Raw genomic sequence first — 21,842 nt, 5'->3', positions numbered from 1 at the left:
CAGGCATTACAATAGCCAATTTATAGATATGAATTGAGTTGAGAGATGAAATGTCCAACATCGCATCAGAAAAAAAGAAAAAACTCACAATTCCCCGCTATTCCAGTGAATAACACACTTCCCTGGGCTCCCTCCCCCCACCTCCAGATAACTTGGAAAGGAAGAGGGGAGTCCTGGGACTTGAGGTCTGAAAAGTCTGGAAGCAGGAAGAGGCCACTTCCCCTCAGGGATTCTTCCAAGACTTCCCAGACTTAGCAATGCAGTCAGCAGTAAGGGCCAGACTCACTCTGCCAGCAGCGGCAGAGCTAGACGTGAACACAATCTGAAGGAAGGGGGTGGAAAGCCAACTTCTAGAACTCCAGCTGTGGCTGGGGTGGGGCAGCACGTCTGGGGCCGAGCAAACAGGTGTCAGCATCCCCCGAAAGCTGCGTGTCAGCTGGTGACCCCAAGTTCCCTGAAGGGGCTCTCAGCTACAACGTCAGGATTCTCTCTGCCCAAGCACTTCTTGACTCTCACAGAAACTCCCAGCTGAAGCTGAAAGTCATACTTGTGCTCGTGGGGTCTGTCCACAGCCCCAGTCCCTGCTATGACATCATTTCTCGTCCTCACACATCCTTCCTCTGTACCTTCCATTTTGCAAGTGGCTGGGCGGTGGCAGGGCTGACCAGGCAGTCCTGGGCCCGTTCCCCCACAGTGGACACACGGCAGAGGCAGGAGGTGGACCCGGGAGGTGTGGGGTTCGAGCTACGGCTGCTGGCGCTGTGAAAACCACAAAAGAGAGAGAGATCGAAAAAAGTCCTTCCCAGTCAGAATGAAAAGTGAGACAGAGAAACTGAGCGAGAAGATCGGGGTAAAAGAAAAGCCAAACGTCGCCTTCCATGAAAGAAACACAGCCCAGTGGGTTGTTAAATGACTAAGTGCTGGGGCCACAGTGGCAATGACAGGGCTTCCTGCAGCACGTGTGTGCGCGTGCGTGCGTACATGTGAGGAAGGGTGAGCGTGAGGGTGTGTGCGTGAGGCTGTGCGCCCACAATGTGCGAGAGTGTGGGAAGGAGCGTGTGTGCGAGCATGAGAGGGCACGTGTCCTTCTGAGGTGTGTGTGCACATGGGTATATGATGGTGTGTGTACACTGGGTGTGTGTGTGAGACTGTGTGTGTGTGCAAGTATGTGAGGGTGTGAGGGGGGGTGTGCTCACAGCTGTAAGTAAAGATGTACATGTGCATGTGTGTGAGGGAGGTGTGGTCAGTGAAGCAGTAAGCGTATGCCCAGCTTTCACAGCAGCCTGGGCAGAAACATCCCCCATCTCCACGGGAAGAAAATCAAACTCAGGGCAGGGAGGTGACTTGCCAGTGTCACCTGGTGTCGGGACCACAGACAGGCCCCGGCTTTGCCACTGCTCCCTGCTGAGCTGCCTCTCCAGGAAAAAAAGGGATCCAACGTAAAGCTGGCCCCAGGAGGAAAGAAATACCAGGAGAGTTGTCACTGAGGGACACATGGTACAGGGTAGATGCATGGACTCTGGAGTTCATGGTGGTCTGAGTTCAAAGGCCAGCTTGGTCACATGCTGGCTGTTGGCCTTAGGCAAGTCCTTTACCCTCTCTGTGCCTCAACTTCTCCATCTATAAAACGGGGATAATAACCTTCTCACTCAGGGTGGTTTGAGGACTCAAAGAGTTGAGATGTAGAACTCCTAGCAGAGCACCTGGCACGTAGCAAGCACTACATATATCTTCCTGGTGATTGTCCCGATGGGTGATGTCTACAGACAATGAGGTCCTGGATTTAATTATCTCTGGGAACACCTGAATCCCCAGGATTATGAAATCCCGAGATGCATTAGATGCTGGAGTGCCCAGACACCAAGAGCAGGTAGGCTGAGCCCCAGGTTGGTGGAGAGTCCCAGGTGTGGGTGGGGGCCCTACCCCAGGCCTGTCCACTGCCCATCCGGGGCCATCTGCCTGGGAATTCACCTCCTCCACGTGTTGTCCATCGGTGAAAGGCTGGTTTGCCTGGGAAAATAACCCACATTTGCAGACAGAAAAAACGAGGCCCACGCCAGGGCAGTTTTGGGGGGCTCAGGGGTCAGGGCAGGATGCCTGTACAGGTTCCCTTCCCCCAACATCCTTCTACCGCCTCAAGCCCCTCAAGGAATTTTCTGGCATGAAGGGTGTGTTAGTCTGCTCAGGCTGCCATAACCAAATACACAGTGAGCCGCTTAAACAGAAATTTATCTTCTAACCGTCCTGGACGCTGGAAGTCTGAGATCAAGGTGTCGGCCGGGTTGGTACCTTCTGAGTCCTCCCTCCTTGACTTGCAGACAGCTGTCTTCGCACCGTGTCTTCACATGGTCTTTACTCTGTACGTGATCTTTCCTCTGAGTCCAAATTTCCCCTTTTTATAAGGACACCAGTCACATTGCATTATTTTAAAAAAAAACACACCTCATTTTAACTTAATCACCCTTTTAAAGACCTTATCTCTTACCTAATGCTGTTACACTCAGAGGTTACTCGGGTTCTGGTTTTAACATGAATTTAGTAATTTTTCAACAAAAATTTTGCATTCTCTTGCAGTTCTGGAAGCTAGAAGTCTGAAGTCAAGGTGTCAGCAGGGTTGTGGTTCCTTCTGGAGGCTCTGAGGGAACATCTGTTCCGTGCCTTTTTCCTGGTATCCGCGGGCAGCCAGGCATCCTTGGTGCACCTTGGCTTGTAGACACATCCCTGCAACCTCTGCCTCCGTCATCACATCCCTTCTCCGTGTGTCTGTGTGCCTTCTTTTCCATCTCTTCCAGGACACCCACTATTGGAGTTAAGCCCCTCCCGAATGCAGGACGACCTCATCTCAGTATCTTCACCTTAATTACAACTGCAGAGACCCTCACTCCGGATAAGGTCACCTTCAAGGTTGTGACCAGACATATCTTTTAGGTCACCACTTCATGGACCCAGGGCTGATGCTGGAGGCCGCTGAGTTCTTTAAGATCACGGACAAGCTGGGGCCTGCAGGACGAACAACACCAGAGACCCCTGCCGTTCAGAAGGCCCCAGCCTAACGAGGCAAGATCCAATGAGCCAACCTGGCTCTGGTCAAGACACACAGGAAGATGAAGGCCGACAAGGTGGCCAGGGCGGTGGGGGGGACGGCTTCCAGAGCTGGTAAGGACAGGGAGTACATGTGGCCAGCAGGGAAACCAAGGAAAGGTTTGGGCAACACTTCCTAAGGGAGGACATGAGAAAGGCTTCTTCCCGAAGGAGGAGATGGAGGGAGGCTTGTGTAACTCCCACACCCCCCGCCTGCTATCCTCCCAGGGGGTGGCACTCGCTGTCCCACAACCCCAGAGTTTGAACCCAAGGATTCCTGGAAGGGCCTGAGTGGTTTCCAGGGCTCTGCCCCTCCCACACCAGCCCAGCAGGGCTGTTCTCATCCACCCACCCACCCAACACTCCCAGGCACATGGATCCCTCCCAGACTGGCAGGGACACGGGGGCAGAGGCCTTCATTGATCGTTTACTGGGGAAATTGTCTAGGACACTGCCCCTCGCCCTCTCTCATTTCTCACTGTTTCAGGCCAGGTGAGGTAGACTCCACAAAAACAGGACCCCATCTCACATGGGCCCTTGTTTTCAAATGATAGATAAGAGCTCACATTTACTTACTAAGCACTAAGTACCAGTTACTGCACTAAGCATTACACTACCTAATCGTTTCATTTAACCCTCAAAACACCCCTATAAGTAAGTAGCAGTACAGTCTCCATTTTACAGATGAGGAAACTGAGGTTCATAGAGGCCCACTGACTTTGCTCTGTACTCCAAGCCGGTGGTTCCAGGTCCAGTGTTCTGCCCACACAGCTGGCACTGACCCCACAGATCTGGGAGAGTGTTCCTTCTTGCTGCTTCTCCCTCTCTTGGCAGACGCTGGCAAGAGGAGTGGGGGGAGGGGGTGCGGGTGCGGGGTCAGAATTTGCTGGGAGTGGGAAGGAGGGGCAGCTGGGTCTGATTCCCCCAGCCCTGAAGGCAGGAGGGATCCCTCCACTGAATCCGAGGTCTGGAAAATTCTCAAAGCCTCCTCCCCCCTTCTCTCCTGGCTGAGATGAGTCCCCAGCCCTGGCTGGCCTAGAACAGTGTCTTCTCCGTGGGAGCTGGGACCTAGAGCACTTGAGCCCCCTGATGCCATAATAGCAGGGTCTAAGAGAGGCAGAGGGGTCTCTATTGAGTTTCAGAGGCTGTTCTGGGGACTTCTGGGAATGGAGAAGCCCTGCTCCTCCATCCAGACAAAAAGGACCTGAAAGTGTACCTATGGTCAGGGCTCAGCCTGGTGCCACGACAGGGGAATGTCCCCAAAGGCCACCTAAGCCACCACCAGGCATCCAGTCACTGAGACCCAACCTCATGCCAGTCCCACCAGCCACAGCATGGTCCTGTGGGGCCGGGCTTCCCCTTATAACTTCCTGCACACCCCAAGGTGCTGCTGGTCACCACAGCCCCGATGATAAAACAGCTCTGCTCACTGCCTTTGCTTCCAGCAACAGTGCCCCCCACCTAACCCTAACCAAGGAGCTGGGACAGCACGTCTATATCAATTTGCCTGATACTCTCTTTCCGGTTCCCCCTTTTCTCCTCAGGGGAAGTGTGAGCAGGAAAGAGAGAATTCAGAGTGCAGGCTGCTTCACCCAAGTTGGTCTTATGATGGGGGGAGGGGAGTGGGGGGGAGGACAGGAAGAGTGGATGACAACCGTATGTGATGTCTTATCATTTATCGCCCTCTTCCCGGCCGCCTGCAGGCCTGTGCTCTCACACACCACTCCCTGGCATTATCATCCTTTACAGATGATGAAACCCAGCCACAGAGAGGTTAGATGACATTGCCCAAGATCGCAGTCAGGAAGCCGCCAAATGGTAGGGGGTGGTCTGAACTGAACGCTGATCTCTTTGAAGCCAGGCTCCGTGGGCCTCCCACAGATCAGGCTTCCGATGCAGCTCTCCAGCTCCCCATTTGGGCCGGCAAGCTCGGGGCGAGCCTAGCACTAAGGCCGGTGCCAAGTAGGAACATTCATTGCACCAAAATGCTGTGAATTCTCAGAACATCAGAACGCTACATACAAAAGGCATGTGGGAAAACAATTCTGGAAAATGCAGTGTTTTGTGTTTTCTGGTTCAAGCATGGTCCACCTCCCTGAGGACAGAGAAGCAGACGCTGTGTCCACTCACCACTCCAGGAAGAGTCACCCTCCAAGATGATCATCAGGAGATGCTTCTGCTCTTTGGGAAGTTGGAAGGGTCCCTTGGGAGGCCAACTAGTGTTCACTGGTCTCCACACACTCCCCATCTGCATGCAAGGGACTGGGGCCCGCAGCTGTTTACAGTGTAGGGAGTTTCCAGTATGGAGATATCACAGCTGTCCCCCGTCACTCCCCACCTCCCATCCCAGGAGGCCAGTAACCCATGATCTGCCTGAAACATAGGACAACATGATGTACTGAAAACCAGTAACAGCTACAGCTCACCAGTGACAAATTTCTGGGACACACTCACTTTGGGTCCTAGGGCTGTGTGGCCTCTATCTTCCCAAGACCTGGGGCTCATTCACTCATGCAACGTCTGTTTATTGAACACCTATATATGCCACATGCTGTACTAGGACAGAGCTGAGGACAAGGGTCGGTTCCTGCCCGAAAGGACCTTACTTTGAGTGTAACGGAGGATAAGATGAGTAAGCAGCTGTGGGGCCTCAGACTCAGGGTGCCTTAGCCAAGTCTGCGGGATCAGGGACCGCCTCTGAGGAGCGAACATAGAAGCTGAGGCCTGAGTAGGAGTTTGGTGGGAGAAAGAGAGGTTTGGGCAGAGGGAACAGCGTGGATAGACCTGGAGGCCAGTGGGAGCCAGTAGACTTGAGAACCAGACAAAAACTTCAGCAGGGCTGGACCAATGCCTGTGAGGGGTGCAGGGGGGTGAGAGGCGGAAAAAGGAAGCACAGGTCAGGCCCTGCTCTGCTTCCTTCCCAGCACTTAGCACCCCCTACGCATTTATGTGTTGGCTTGTTTTAGTCTGTGTCCCAGCACTAGAGAGGCTCGGCGGGGACAGGTCCCTGTTTGTTGACCACTGCATCTGCAGAGCCTAGAACAGTGGCTGGCACACAGTAGGGGCATTCTGCATAACTGGATGAATGAATGAATGAATGAATGAATGAATGAATGACAGGTCCCTCTATGATACAGGCAATGGAGAGTCAGACCCTCCACTCTCATTTCTAAACAATGAACACAAGACATCAATTTTAGAAGAAGTAGGTGATCTTGCTTTTTTCTTTTGGGATTTATGCGACATACTTGGAGGGGACAAAAGTAGAGGACACTATTAATTTGGAGGAGAGGGAGAAGCACGTAAGGTGTATTACGCTGTGCGCCCAACCACAAGACTCCTTGGGTTCAGAGAAATTAAAGCAACTTTCACATCACGTCCGTGATGCAGGTGGGAAACCAGGCGAGAGAAGAAAGCCAAATCCCGAAACACAGTTTAGCTACTATTTTTGAGAAAACAGAAAAAACAAATAAAAAAATCTAAGAAAACAAATACCATCTCTGCGCTCATGGAGCTTAAATTCTAGCAGGGGAGAGACAAGAAGCAATGAATCTCACGGTTGGTAATGTAATACTGTGAGAGGGCCAAGAGGGAGAAGGGCAGGGAGGTGAGAGTGTCCTGGAGGCGGGAGGTATCAGGGCTCCAGGGGTTCAGGGACGCTCCTTGAAAGAAACACTCCAGCTGAGACTGGAGGACAAGTAGGAGCAGGAAGGGGTGAAGGTGGGGGGAAGTGATCCATGAAATCCCAAGTGAGCGGGAGGGAAGGGCCCAGAAGAACCAGGAGTGGCTTGCAGGTACTTGGGAGGGCAGTGGTGGCATTCGTGGACACCTGGGAGGGGCAGGTGCTGGGTGAGGGAGGCAGCACTGGAAGACATGAAGCTCTGTTCAGGGGCCTCTCTACCTTCATTCTTGCGGCCTTGGTTTCGAAACAGCCTAGTTCAGGCCGGCCCGGTGGCTCAGGTGGTTGGAGTGCTGTGCTCCTAACACTGAGGTCGCCAGTTCGATTCCCACATGGTCCAGGGAGCTGCGCCCTCTGTAGCTAAGATTGTGAACAACGGCTCTCCCTGGAGCTGGGCTGCCATGAGCAGCCGGAGGTCGGTGTGAGCTGCTGTGTGCTGCTGCAGGCTACCGTGTGCTGCCATGAGCGGCCGGTGGCCAGCGTGAGTGGCCGGCAGCCAGCACGAGTGGCTGGTGGCCAGTGTGAGTGGCCGTCCGCCAGCATGAGCAGCCGGCAGCCGGTGAGAGCTGCCATGAGCTGCTGTAAGCGGCCGACCGACGACCAACAACCAACTGCCTCAGCCGGGGAAGCGCAGGGCTCATAATACCCACATGGGCCAGGGAGCTGTGTCCTACACAACTAGACTGAGAAACAACGGCTTGAACCAGAGTGGGGCAGAGGAGGGGGAGGCAGAAGAAAGGGGGGGGGGGAGAAAAAGCTAGTCCTCAAACTGAACCAGTCACAGGAGCAGCTCTGGAGACACAGCATGGGCAACACAGCAGCCCATGGACTGTCTTTCTCAAGCACCTCCCTGCAGTGTGAGCAGGCAGACCAGCAGGGTTAGGGCTGCTGTCTTTCCACCCAGCCGACTGATTGTTCCAGAAGGCCACAAGGAGGCCACCACTGAGAGAGAAGTCGGTATACAGAAAGACCAGTATACAGAAAGACCAAAAGGTCTTAAGAGCTTAAGACCTTTTGCCTCCCATTAATTCTAAGATGTGAATTCTTTCACCTTTTAACATCTCTGCAATGAGCATTATCTCATAGACAGCGTGCGTCAGAGATCGCAGCATTTTTTCCTGGCGGTACAGAAAGTCAGGGGGAGTCCTTCAATCAGTGGCGTCACAGGTTTGATGAAACATAATTGGAGACATGGGGCTGTGGTTTCCTGCACCTGGAAATGACTAAAAGCAAAAAGGCCAGCAACTTACTAAATTTTCAGAAGAATATTCCGTCCAGAGAAGCCATTCACCCTGACAATTTAATGGAGTCAGCAAGGTAGTCTGGACTTTCATGGGACAGAAAGATTTTTATCTTGTTCAAGCTGATGCTACTCTGCACCAAATGAACTTATAAAACTAATCTCAGCTATAAGTTTTGTCATTTTTGTCTGACAAAGGCTTCTGGATTCACTTTGCCCTCTAGCCAAAGAATTTCTAACAAAGCCACTGACTCCTACAAGCTCTTTGACTTAAAATTACATGTGGAACAACTGGCAAAAAAGACAACAACGAAAAAAACCCCACAAAGGACTTGAATAGACACTTCTCCAAAGAAGACATGAATGGCCCATAAGCACTGATCAACATCACTAGTCATGAGGGAAATGCAAATCAAAACTACGAGATACCACGGGGCACCCATTAGCATGGCTGTTATCAAACTAGCAGAAAACAAGTGTTAGTGAGGATGTGTAGAAATGAGAACCCTCTTACATCGCGGGGGCGGGGAGGGGCGTCACATGGTGCAGCTGTTATAAAATACAATACAGCAGATGCTGGAATAACATCATTTCATTCAATATTATTTCGTTACAATGTTGATGAGACGCACATAGGAACTTAACTCTTGCTAATCATATCAATTAGCCCCTGGTAAAATTGGTTTCCTTATATATCGTTTCACTTAAAGTCACAGAACATATTGAGGACATTAAGTGAGGACTTACTAACAGTGGTTCCTCCAAAAATTAAACATAGAATTAACATATGACCCAGCCAACTCCAATTTGGGGTTTATACCCCAAAGAACTGAAAGCAGGGCCTCAAACAGGTATTTGTACAACCATGTACATAGTGGTATTATTCACAGTAACCAAAAGGTGGAAGTAACCCAAGTGTCCATCATGGCTGAATGTGGTCCATCCATACAATGAAATACTATTCAGCTTTAAAAAGGGAGGAAATATTGTCATGAACAAACCTTTGGAACAGTATGCTAAGTAAAATAAGCCAGACACAAAAAGACAAATACTGTATGATTCCATTCATATGAGGTCCCTAGAGTCGTCAAATTCATAGAGACAGAAAGTAGACTGGTGGCAGGGAGTTCCAGTCAAGATGGAAAATTACTAAACACTGTGCTTTCCTTCTCTCATGACCACATCAAAATTTCAACTAAACTACAAAACAATCATCATTGCAAATCACCTGAATTCTTGCTGAACCAAAGCCGTACAGCTAAGGACATACAGAAGCCATTTGGAGATGGGTAGGCGGGGCAGAGACGCGAAACAGGCTGGCTCCATACCTGTGTGTGACCATAAAATCGGGAAGTATATCTTGGCTGTGGCAGTCCCCTCTGGAGGAATGAGGGGTCCCAACCCCACCCCAACCCAGAGTCTCAGTGCCAAATAGAAAAGTCCCCATCATTTCTGTGGTGAAAACCAGTGGAGACTGTGGCTGAGATATAGAGCAGCTGGAGTCCCAGGTACTCCTCTTAACAGGACCGCACAAGGACTTACCTATGGAATCACTGCCTCTGAGCTGCAGTGCTGGGGCAGCAGCTGAAGAGGTAACGGGGACATATGGAGTGGGAGGGAACTGAGTAGTCTGGCTTCAGGATGAATGCTGGAGGGGCAGCTTTCTCCAGGACAGAGAAGCTGGAGGAAGCCATTGTTTCTTTGTTGAGCCCTCCCCCTTCCCGGCATGCAGACGCAGGTGGCCTCCATATTAGTCTCCATCAAGCTGGCTAACACTATTCATTTGCCACACCCTGGTGAGTCTGAGACCCCACCCCACCCAACTTTCAGGCCCACCCAAGCACTTCCAGTGGCTTTTGTATACAAACAGCCTTCCTTGGCTCATGCTACAGACTTTCTCAGGGTCTCTCAAACACTCACAGGACCCAGACAAGCAGCTTCGAAATGAGCTGAACATCACCTATCCGCCTCCAAGAATGACGCACTAAAGGCGTGGATTGGGCAGGCACTAGAATGCTGCTGAGGCAGATTGTCATGTGGGGTGACAGGCGGGGTCTCTGATCCCACTCCCCGCATAAGAACATAGTACATGGTGAGGCCAAAAAGGAACACACACAGAGCCATAGATAGGGGAGTCATACCACTATAGTTTCGCTGGCGGCTGGGTTGGAGACACAGGAAGCAGGAGCCACATGATCCACAACCTGCCGTCCACTTCTCTCTCTGCCAACCCACCTCACTTGCTAGCTGCAATCTGCTATGCTAACTGCAGTCTGCGCTTGCTAGCTCAGCCACCATCTTCTTCCTAGGCCCCCATTTTCTGTTAGCGTAGCCACAGCAGTTATATTAGTGGCCAATGGCTCACTGGTTACAGCTGATGGCCAACTAGCCACAGTTCATGACCATGCATCCAATCACAGTTGATGGCCATTTACTACCTGAGCCAGCACCTTTCCACGTGAGGCCGAGAGCCTGGAAACTGAACTCCTGGCTCTGTCCCCACACAGACCCTGCCCTGTAGGGTTAACCCCTACACCACAACTCCTCCACTGTAGTCACAGCCAGTCCTTACAACCAATGAGCCAGAGGGTCAATCCCTTCTATTAATGTGCAAATAGCAACCAAGCCTCAACCACTGTGTTTCCCCAAAAATAAGACCTAGCCGGACAATCAGCTCTAATGAGTCTTTTGGAGCAAAAATTAATATAAGACCCGGTATTGTATAATATTACACCAGGTCTTATATTATAGTAAAATAAAACTGGGTCTTATATTAATTTTTGCTCCAAAAGACACATTAGAGCTGACTGTCTGGCTAGGTCTTATTTTCAGGGAAACAGGGTATTATACAAGAGGAGGACACACACAACCCACGCAAGGGACACACCTGGAGTGTGCAGCTCAGGTAACCAGGAAGACTGAGCCACTGAACCTCACAGGACACCTACTACATAAGGCCACCCTACTAAGACTGGGAGACATAGCAGCCCTATCAGATGCACAGAAACAAAAACAGGGAGGCAGCCAAAATGGGGAGACAAAAAAACATGTCCCAAATAAAAGAAGAGAACAAAGCTCTAGAAAAAGAACTAAACAAAATGGAGACAAGTAATCTACCAGATGCAGAGTTTCAAATTATAAGGATGCTCAATGATCTCAAGGAGAACTTCAACAAAGAGATAGGAAACATTAAAAAAAGAACCAGTCAGAAATAAAGGAAACAATAACAGAAATGAAGAAAACATTATAGGGAGTCAACAGTAGATTAGATGAAGCAGAGATTGAATCAGCGATTTAGAAGGTAGCAGAAAACTCCCAATCAGAACAGCAAAAAGAAAAAAGAATCAAAAAACAAACAAACAAAAAACTAGCATAGTTTAAAGGGCCTATGGGACAACATCAAGTGTACCAACATTCACATCATAGAGGTACTAGAAGGAGAAGAGAGAAAGCAAGGAATTGAAAACCTATTTGAAGAAATAATGATGAAAAACTTCCCTAACCTGGCAAATGAAATAGATATATAAGCCCAGAAAGTGCAGAGTCCCATACAACATGAACCCAGACAGGCCCACACCAAGACATATCATAATTAAAATGCCAAAGGTTAAAGACAAAGAGAGAATCTTAAAAGGCAGCAAGAGAAAAGCAGTTAGTTACCTAAAAGGGAGCTCCCATAAGACTATCAGCTGATTTCTCAACAGAAACTTGGCAAGAAAGAAGGGATTGGCAGGAAATATTCAAAGTAATGAATAGCAAGGACCTACCACCAAGATTACCCAGCAAAGCTATCATTTAGAATCAAAGGACAGATGATAAAGAGCTTCCCAGACAAGAAAAAGGTAACCAGCATTACATCACCACCACCAAATCAGCATTACAAGGAAACTTAGAGGGACTTAAGAATATATATATATATATATATATATATATATATATATATATATACATATACATATACATATATATACATATATATGTATATAATGGCAATAACTACATACCTATCAATAATTACTTTTAACGTAAATGGATTAAATGTTCCAATAAAAAGATGGGGGGGGGAGCTGAATGGATAAGAAAACAAGACCCTTACATATACTGCCGAAAAAGAGACTCACTTCAGATCAAAGACACACACAGATTGAAAATAAAGGGATGGAAAAAGACATTTCATGAAAATGGAAACAAAAAAATAAGCTGGGGTAGTAATACTTATACCAGACAAAATAGACTTTAAAACAAAGACTATAACAAGAGACAAAGAAGAACCTAGTGATCCCACTTCTGGGTATTTATCTGAAGAAACCATAACACTACTTCGAGGGGACATGCTCATCCATATGTTCATTGCAGCATTATTTACAATAGTCAAGATATGAAGGCAACCTGGGTGTCCCTGAGTGGATGAATGGATAAAGAGGTGGTGGTATATACATACAATGGAATATTACTCAGCCATAAAAAAGAATGAAATCTTGCCATCTGTGACAACATGGATGGACCTAGAAGGTATTGTGTTGAGTGTAGTCAGACAGTGAAATAGAAATGTCATATTTCACTTATAAGTGGAATCTAAATAACAAAATAAACAGAAACAAACTCATAGATACAGAGAATTTTTGATGGTTGCCAGACGGGAGGGGGGTTGGGGGTAGATGAAAAAGGGGAAGAAGGGATTAAGTGCAAATTGGTTGTTACACAGTAGTCATGGGGATGGGAAGCCTAGGGAATATAATCAATAATATGGTAACAAATATATATAGTACCAGGTGGGTACTAGTCAGGGGGATCACTTCATAAATTATAAATATCTAACCACTATGCTGTACAACTGAAATTAGTATTGAATGTCAACTATAATTGAAAAATTAACAAGGGGGGGAAGATAAAGGGGAATAAGAAGTTCAAAGTTCCAGGTATAAAACAAATACGTCTTGGGGATGTAACATAAGAAATATAGTCAATAATATTGTGATAGTGTCGATAAGGTATCAGATGGTTGCTGGATTTGCCATGGTGATCACTTCTTTAGCAGAGAATATCATCAACATGGTAATAACTATGTACAGTGCCAGATGAGTACTGTTAATAACTATAATGTACACCTGAAACTAATATATGTTAGCTGTATTGTTTTTTAAATGAGACGCAGCTAACGCACTGCAAGGTAAATTTATGGCTTTAAATGTCTATATATGTTTTTTGTTTGTTTGGGGATTTTTTGCTTTTTTTAAAAGATTTTATTGGGGAAGAGGAACAGGACTTTATTGGGGAACAGTGTGCACTTCCAGGCCTTTTTTCCAAGTCAAGTTGTCCTTTCAGTCTTAGGTGTGGAGGGTGCAGCTCAGCTCCAGGTCCAGTTGCCGTTTTCTAGTTGCAGGGGGCACAGCCCACCCTGCCTTGTGGGAATCGAACTGGCAACCTTGTGGTTGAGAGGATGCGCTCCAACCAACTGAGCCACCGGGAGCTCAGCAGCAGCTCACCTCAAGGTGCCGTGCCCAATCCCAGTTGCAGGGGGCGGAGCCCACCATCCCTTGCAGGACTCGAGGAGCTGAACTGGCAACCTTGTGGTTGAGAGCCCACTGGCCCATGTGGGAATTGAACCAGCAGCTTTCGGAGTTAGGAGCATGGAGCTCTAACCGCCTGAGCCACCGGGCCGGCCCCGGCTGTATTTTTTTAAAAAACCTTTTAAAAAAGGTTAGAAAGTAGACTGGTGGCAGCCAGGGGCTGGGAGGAAAGAATGGGGACTTGTTAATGGGTATGGAATTTCAGTTTTGCAAGATGAACAGAATTCTGGGGATGGTCAGTGGTGATGGTTGTACAACAATGTGTATTTAATGCCATTGAACTGTATGTATAAAAATGATAAGTTTTATATTGTGTATATTTTATTCAATTAAAAATAAATTTTAAAAATTAAAAAAAAAAAATTACATGTGGAAGAGACTTTGTTTCTTCAGGTCCTAGAATCAAGTGGCAAACCGCAACCTGCTGTGGAATCTGCCCACAGACATGTATAGTTTGGATCATACAGGCATTTGAACTTGAAAGCCCTTGGAAGTGACATGTGCTCACCAGGTGTGCCTGAGCCTCACCACTCCCATTCACCTTATCTGCTGGGCTACTGAAGGCTGGAACCCCAGAGTGAGGAAAGACTTTGGGCAAGAATTTGTAGCACCTATTATTATGCTAGTGGCCTCTCTGCCCAGAGCCTGGGAGCTCTGCCTACCGGCCTGCCCTGCATGCACAGAGCTGGTGGAAGTCAGGGACAGGGCATGGAAGAGGAATGCTCACTAAAAATCCCATGAGCCCCCTCCAAGTCCCAATCCCATGCTGTCAGGAGGGGCCCAGGTGACTACCTCTACCCAATGAACCATGAGAAGTGACCTGTGTGTCATTTCTGGGCTGAAGCAACTGGTGGTGTCCCCATGGTGGAGCCTCCATTGGCCTGAGTCTCCAAGTGACAGTGCCAAAAACAGAGGCCCCATGTGACCCATGACAGAAAGCGAGTGTGAGCAAGTCAGAAAGAAATAAGCCTTTCTGTCGAACCACTGAGATCTGGGGGTTAATTTGTTACTGCAGCATAACCTGCAGTAGTCACTTATCCTGACTAATATATGTGTGGTGAAAGACAAGTGAAAGGTTTGCACAGCTTCGCAAGTTCCAGGTGGGAGCCACAGGAGACCATAGCCGTAGACCCACCCCTCTAAGCTGGGAAACCTCAAAAGAAGCATGTGCTTTCTCTGGGCTACGGTTCTCCATTTTTATCTTAGAAAAACATCAATTTCATATTGTTCAGTCTATGGCGAGAGACAGATGCTACTTGTTAATCCAGGAGGGGAGAGCTGGGCTGTCTGCCAACCTAACCTTACTCCAGCTCTCTGTCTGGCCATCAGTTTCCCCATCTGATCCCTCTGGATTGCCCATGGCGTCTAGGGCTGGGCTAGAGAGGGGCGGAGCCTCCTGGCCCAAGGACTCCAAGAGAGCCTTCTATGAATGGACCCCAGCGTCAGGAACCAAGAAGGGGAGAGCTCACTCACTCCCCACTGTCACAACTTCTGCCTTATCTACAGGGGACAGCTTGAGATCCCGAACCCCTCGCTGAGATGGCTTTTTAACACTGACCTTGGCATCAGCCTTTGGGGACCCTCACCCCCACCTGGGAGGCCATCTACCCAAAGTAGGGAGCTGTACAAAGAGCCACACTCAGCGAGTTGGAACCACCCTGCCCAGCGCAGAACATCAAAAGTGTCTTTCCCCAGGTGAGGGGAGGGCAGCCGAGGCCAGGAACCCTCCAGGCCCTGAGGGCGGCAGAGGATGACCCAGCATACATGGGAATCTGGAGCTGCAGACAGCGCTGAGCTTTATTTACAAACATGTCACACAATGCCCTTACTGCTCACCCTGTAGTCTTCTCTGTCTGTCCCCAGAAAGGAGACAGCCCTGGGCCTACCCACCTACGCAACCTAGGAGGGTAGGGCCTGAGTCTATATGAGGCCAGGGAGGGTTTCCCTCTAGCGAGCGCCCCTGCCAGAGGGGAAAGGCTGGAGGCGATGGCAGGGGTACTGGCCTCCAAGTGGCCAGTCCTCAGGGCTTCAGCCGGGAGGCGCAGGGCCGGGACACCTGGGGTTCTGACCAGATCGGGACCCGTGTTGGCAGGGCCTGGATGATAAATAAGGAGGTGTCAGAGGGGGCCACTTTGGGGGCAGGTCACCCCATTCCAATCTCATGCCCTTCTGGATCTGAGTTGGGGTCACCTTCCAGGGTGGGGTGGGGTATCCGGTGGAGTCTGGAAGGTGGACCAGGGTGGGGCGGTGGGGGCTACAGAGAGACACTGCCAGGCTCTGCACTCTCCGTCCCAATCCTGCCCCCAGAACTCTGCAGTCCCCAGGCCTGCTCCAAGGTACCTGCCCCTCCCAAGTCACCCGGGACCATACCAGGTGGGAAGGGCTGGTGGCTGACAGCTTCCGGTGCTGGGCCTCGGAAGCGACACAGGACCAGAGGTCCAGGCTCTTGGGGGCTGAGCTCTTCTCAGACTTCGGAGGTAGAATGTCCCAGCCCAGCAGGCAGTGCTGTGGAGTGAGGGGTTAAGGCACCTGGCCTGGGGCAGGGCTCCCTGCAAACAGTCACGGTATCCCCCGCAGACTGAGGCCCTCCCAGGGCAGGAGCCTGTGTCTACCCACTGGGTCACCCTTTCCTAACCCTGCTGACCCAGGCCCAGGTGGGCAGAGGCAAGGCCAGGGACACTGACGGAGCACTTCCTGTGTGCCGGGCTCTGCCCCACGCCCAACAGGTACTGATTCACTGCCCCACCTTGCCACACAAGCCTTACGATGGTATGTGGTACCCATTTCACAGATGAGCAAACTGACTTTCCTTGGTACCCCTTCTCCTCCCTGTAGGCCCAAGTCCCCTAGCCTCAACCGGGTATGAGTGGGGTCCCTGCTGACCCGTCCTACTCAGGAGACACAAAGGACATCTCTATGGAAGCACAAGGACCTGGGTTTAAATCCCTGCTCTTCCACCTGGCTTATCTTGGACAAGTCACCTCCCTCTGCCTCAGTCTCCTCTATCAGGTGGGACAGCAGCAGAACCTGAACTCTTGGTGGCTGTGGGGGCTCCACGGGACAATCCTCCTAAGGCTGCACACACAGCACAAGAGCGCCATAAACGGGGCCGATTAGCGTCACGCAGGTGTGCAGGCAGACACGTATCCTGAACACCAGGGGGTGGGCAGGGTGCCCCACCTCCCCCATGGAACAAGAGCACAGGTGACGGATGTGGCCTGCCTGACCTCGAGAACCAGGTGCTCATCTTCGAGCCCAGCCTCGCTGTGTGGCCGTGGCACAGTCCCTGGCACTCTCTGGACCTCCGGCTCCATCTGGGGACGTGAGCCAGACAGGAGGCAGCCCCATGCCCACCCCCACCCAGGCCCCATGTGGCTGCTCACCCGAGGCAGGGCCAGCGTGTCAGAGGCATCAAAGCTCTTCCGCCGGTGGATGCGGTACTGGTGGGGGGGGTCCAGCATGGACAGTGGGATGCTCACCCTGGGAGGAGGTGACAGTGGGGGCATTGCTGCTGGCTACTGTGGTGCCGCAGCCCAGGCCCATTGTTTTCCTTCCTCAAACTGCCCTCGTTTCAGGTGCTGCCGCCCCCACAGCCAGCCCCACATGTCCTGCCTGCTTTGGCCACTCACCTGACCTGCGCTGGCGCCGCCAGGGTCTCAGGGCCCCGCTGGTCCCGTGGTACCCGGCACAGGCGGCAGGGGGTGCTGGGATCTGAAGGCACCAGGAACAGGCGCCGGTTGACACGGTAGCAGTACACGCCTGAGAGGCCAGTGAGAAGCAGCAGTGCCCCTCAGCCACGGAGCTAGATTCCAGGGCCCCTAGCTGCCCCCAACCACTCGGGCCTGCCAACCTCCCCACCTCCTGGCCACGTGTACACACACAGAGCAGGCACATACTTGTGCTCACACACAAAACACAGCTTCACTCACAGTCCTGGATACACATGCATGTATCCATATGTACAATGACACACAGGGTGCACACACATGTATGTGGAGGAGTTGGGGGCACATGGGAAAATGAGGCAGCTAGGAAGAAAATGCAGGCTGCTGGGGACAGGGTGGCGAGATGACATGGGACCAGCCCTAATCCCCACGAGGCCAGGCCTCAGCTCATCCTCCATCCCACCAGGGCTTGGCCCACCCTGTCTGGACCCCAAGCCTCCCTCCCTGAGACCCCAGCACTCAGCTGCCTCCCGAGGTCCCCAAGACCTTGGCTGGGCTCTGTGGTGGCCTACGAGGGTTTATACTCACATTCATGTTCTTTCTCGACACCACTGCTCTCCCGCGGGCCGAGGAACTGGGGTCTGTGAGGGTGAGTGGGGTGAGCAGGCGGGCGCCCGGGTGCCTGAGTTGCCTGCCCACCGTCACCCGCCCCTGCTCACTCGGGGTCGGTGTGAATGCATTCCTCCTTGTTGGCTTCCCGGAACTCCTGCAGCTTCGAGAAGAAGGCCTCGGGCTTGCTGCTGATGGGTGAGCTGTTGTCCAGAGACCCTGGGGCGGGCAGAGCACCAGGAGCTGCTGTGTGGCCACAGGCCGAGGCTTAGAGGACGCTCAGCGCTGGCACCCCAGAGCACCTGCTTTGTCCCCATGGGGCCTCGTACAGACCCGGACGGTGCCCTCCACTCACTGTGACTCAGTGTCTGCCTACCCTGATGCATATCCAATCGTCCATGCAAGAAATATTTATAGAGCCCCTGTTATGGGCTAGACACTGTTTTATGTGCTGGGGAAAGAAAGGGCAGTGAACTAGACAAAATCCATGCCCTTGTGAGGCTACATTCTAATATGGCGGCAACAGACAAACTAGCCACCATGGAAACATGTGATATGTCAAATGGTGACACCTGCCAGGAAATAAAAGAGCAGAGTCAGGGACCCCAGCTTGACAGGGCGGGGGTGCCAGAGGAGGTCTCTCTGAGGGAGTGACACCTGAGCAGAGACCTGATGAAGGGAGGGAAGGAGAGAGCCATACCTGCAATCCAGTCGTAGCCCAGGTATGGTCTGAGCCGCCAACTCTCCTCAGGCACTGGAGACTCCTTGTTGAAGGTCACTCTTGGCTGAGGAGGCAAAGAGGGGAAGGGTCAGCCCAAAGGAGGCCCCAACTGGGAGGAGGAAAGGGACCATGACTTAACTTTCACGCTGACATGGGCCCCACGTCACAGCTGAGGACTCGGGGGCTGAAAGATCAAGAGTTTGGCTTTTGCCCCTCTCCACGTGAAACTCGAGATGGTATGGCCTCTGAGCCTTGGTCTTCCCATCTGTATCATGGGGTTCTTCACCTTCTCCCCAAAGTGCTATCTGAGAAACTAACAACCACCACTTATTCAGCACTTCGGCCGAGCTGCGCACGACGGACAGTATCTCCTGGATAGCCTCTCACCTGGCAATGGAGACTGCCCATGAGTGCATTTGTCAGACAGGGAAACGGGTTCAAGGACGCTCCCATCAACGGATAACCCCCTCTCCCATGTTACCTTGGATAGCTTGCTTTGTTGATCCAGGATGGCCATCCGGGCCTGTGCCTCCAGCTCTGCTGAATACTCTGGATCACTCGAGTCTGAGGTGGCCAGCAAGGGTGCCGAGCAGGGCCTCTGTGGGCTCAGGGGCTCCTGGTATTGGAACTTGGCAGGTGGGAGAGAGCTCACCCCAGAGCTGGCCCTGCCAGGTGAGGACATATCATCGGGGTCACCTTGGTGGGCATCCCGTGGGCAGGAGGCTCTCAGGACCACAGAGGATGTCCTTTGGGATGATGGCATCTGTGGGTCGGAGCTGCTGCTGGAGTCCAGGCTTGACTAGAACAGAGAGGCCAGGTCACCCAGCCACCCACCCAGCTGTCATGTACTAGGCATGAAGGCCTGGGTCCTCATCCCTGTTCCAGCCTCTGCAGGGTCCCAAGCCAGTCCCTGCCCTTGCTGGGCCTCAGTTTTCTCATCAGCAGTACAGTGGGCATGCTGCACAGGATGACGCTGGAGGTCCAGATCTGGCCTGAGGGTTAGCAGCCCCTTCCGCTGAAAGTCCCCAAGGTGGACACCCACCTCTGAGGCTGCCCTGGCCACCGACCGCCGCACGGCATCCTGCCCAACCCACAGCTGTCTCAGAAGCTCCAGGTTGAGCTGCCGCAGCTGCACCAGGTCTTTGGTCTCCATCATCCTGGGCGTACCATCTGGCTTCCCACAGCAGAGAGAGGATACTGCAGACTCCTGAGCTGCAGAGTGCCCTCAGGGCTGGGTTCCAGGCCCAGCTCTGCTACCTGAAGCCAAGACAGCATGACACAGGGCTTAGCAGGCTGCCTTGTGGAGCCAGAGGCCTGGCTTCAAATCCCTCCTTAATTGTGCAGCCTCAGGCAAGTTATTTAACTTCTCTGTGCCTCAGACTCCTCATCTGCCAAACAGAGATGGTAACGGTACCTACTTCATAAGGTGGTTGTAAAGATTCAACGAAGTAATGCGTGTTACATCTCAGATACAGTGCCTGGCACATGATAAGCATTCAATAAAAGTCTATTATTACTAATCTGGCCAGAGTGTGTTTCCTTATGTGCCAAGAGAACAATCCCCCTTTAACAACCTTAACTGTAAGATTAGACTAGTTTAATTTATAGAAAACAATTAGGGCAAGTCTACAAATGTAAGGCACTACGACTTGTCAATCCAACACAAATCAGGTTTCTGAAGGGACTCTTCTGTCTCTCCTACCTGCCCTTCCCACTTCCCTTTCCTTTTACAAATGAAGAAACCAAAGTTCAGAGAAGTTAAGCAACTTGCCCCAAGTCACACAGCCAGTAAGTGGTAAAGCCAGGATTTGAACCCAAATTTAGCTCCAGGGACCATGGGCACGCCAGCCTGTCCCCAGCAGTGTGGAGAGGGGCCTAGGAAGCCACCTCCTCCTTCTCTGAGCCTTCGCACCCCCCCCCCGCCCCCCCACGCTGGGATCCAGGCTCAGGGACACACAGATGTCTCTGAAAGGGATTTCTGCAGGCAAAGGGAAGGAGCTTCCCACTTTCCTCAGAACCCCAAACCCAGACTCCCCCAACCAGTCTCCCCCAATACACACAATCCCTTTTTAACACTGGGTCCAGTCATACGTCTACTCTCAGAAACCCTGCCCCAGCCCTCCCGCCCACACTCCTCACCTGTGGACCGCCCACACCGGGTGTGCGTGGTGGGGAGGGGGGCACTCCTTAGCGCCAGGCTACAGGGGATAAAGCAGAGAGAAGCCAGACTTACACTGGACGCCCCACAACCCATTTCACATATGCCCCGCAAGGAAGGGGGGAAAAGAAGAGATTCAAGTACAGACGACTCTGCGGGGGTCTCTTGTATGCAAGGGGATCAAACAGCCCAATCCGCGGGACCTGGGAGTCCCAGCGTCCGCCTTTATCTGATCAGAGACTCTGGGCCTTCCTGAGGGTCTCCGTTTTCGCACCGCGTTAAAAAGAACAGCCTGCACTGACTTCCACCGGCTCCGGCCCCGCTCTGGAAAGCTAAAAGCTGCACAAATGCAACCGGAGGGCAACATTCAAAAGAGAAACTGGGACAGCAAAAGAACCAGAGGCAGTGTCGGGGGATGCGGAGGGACTCCCGAGAAAGGGAGACTGAGCCTACCTTAGCACTTGGAGTAAAAGCCATCTTTCCCATCGCGGCCCCCAAACTTCCGCGAGGACCCACCCGAAACCTCTCACCGAGCCCTTTCCCCCAACCTGGGACACGCCAGGCCTGCACTCACCGCCCGGAAGCTCCAGATCGGCGCGGCCGACCGCAGCCTAGGCAGCCAGGAGTTTCGCCCCGCCCACTCCACAAGTTGCCAGTGGGGGAGGGAGGGGCGATCTGTTCACCTTGATTGGTCAGATGCTAGGACGCGCCTGCGAACGTTACTCCGCGTTCTGAAACGGCTGTTTCAACATTGGGGCGGGACTAACAGCGTTGCTCAACAGCTGATTGGTCAACTCCCAAGGTCGATTATTTTTCGGAATGGGGTGGGCCCCCAGAAGGCGGGCTCTGATTGGTCAGGACGGGCCGCGAGCTATGCAGTGTTCGGCGGAGGCAGTTTCAGAATCTGGATCTGACGCTGCTCTCACGCGTTGGGATGTAGCCTTGGGATACCCAGGGCGAGCGGAGTACGCGTCGTCTGGTGACCCATTCTTTCATACTTTCAACTATTTCTGTACTAGGCACTGAGGGGCAGGTTAGAATTAAAAGGAGTCCCTGCCTGGAGGAGGGAGAGAGGCAGGGTATGATGAACAGATACCTATAATCCAGTCTGTAAAATAT

General features: G+C 51.7%; 1 protein-coding gene across 6 annotated transcripts; it reads right to left on the bottom strand.

Moving 5' to 3' along the window:
- Positions 1-634: 634 nt before the first annotated feature.
- MIIP (migration and invasion inhibitory protein) lies at positions 635-21,415 on the bottom strand. Of its 6 annotated transcripts, none has more exons than XM_019756329.3 (11): positions 21,298-21,414; positions 20,705-20,763; positions 19,608-19,822; positions 19,047-19,364; positions 18,545-18,629; positions 17,955-18,063; positions 17,824-17,876; positions 17,200-17,281; positions 16,954-17,050; positions 15,941-16,075; positions 15,350-15,665 (listed from the first exon to the last, which is right to left on the bottom strand). In XM_019756329.3, the coding sequence occupies exons 3-11, from the start codon at positions 19,719-19,721 to the stop codon at positions 15,591-15,593; spliced, it is 1,068 nt and encodes a 355-aa protein (XP_019611888.3). In that variant the 5' UTR covers positions 19,722-19,822; positions 20,705-20,763; positions 21,298-21,414; the 3' UTR covers positions 15,350-15,590. The 6 variants fall into 6 exon arrangements, with proteins under 6 accessions (XP_074190140.2, XP_019611890.3, XP_019611888.3 ...); XM_019756330.3 differs by having other exon boundaries at positions 17,200-17,329; positions 21,298-21,410; XM_074334038.2 differs by having other exon boundaries at positions 17,200-17,329; positions 21,272-21,307.
- Between the last annotated feature and the right edge of the window lie 427 nt (positions 21,416-21,842).

This window comes from Rhinolophus sinicus, chromosome 14 (assembly GCF_057876585.1).
Source record: "Rhinolophus sinicus isolate RSI-liver-muscle chromosome 14, RSI-T2T, whole genome shotgun sequence".
Classification (NCBI taxonomy): Eukaryota; Metazoa; Chordata; class Mammalia; order Chiroptera; family Rhinolophidae; genus Rhinolophus; species Rhinolophus sinicus.
This window is presented reverse-complemented; position numbering and strand designations above follow the sequence as displayed.

What these genes read in the sequence shown, in the direction of transcription:
- MIIP (XM_019756330.3), bottom strand. Translation starts at nt 19,721, where the DNA reads ATGATGGAGACCAAAGACCTGGTGCAGCTGCGGCAGCTCAACCTGGAG. An exon ending in ACACGCTGGCCCTGCCTCGG is followed by an intron (nt 16,076 to 16,953) that starts GTGAGCAGCCAC and finishes CTCACTCCACAG; the next exon opens with CACTGCCTGCTGGGCTGGGA. An exon ending in CCACCAGCCCTTCCCACCTG is followed by an intron (nt 15,666 to 15,940) that starts GTATGGTCCCGG and finishes TTTATCATCCAG; the next exon opens with GCCCTGCCAACACGGGTCCC.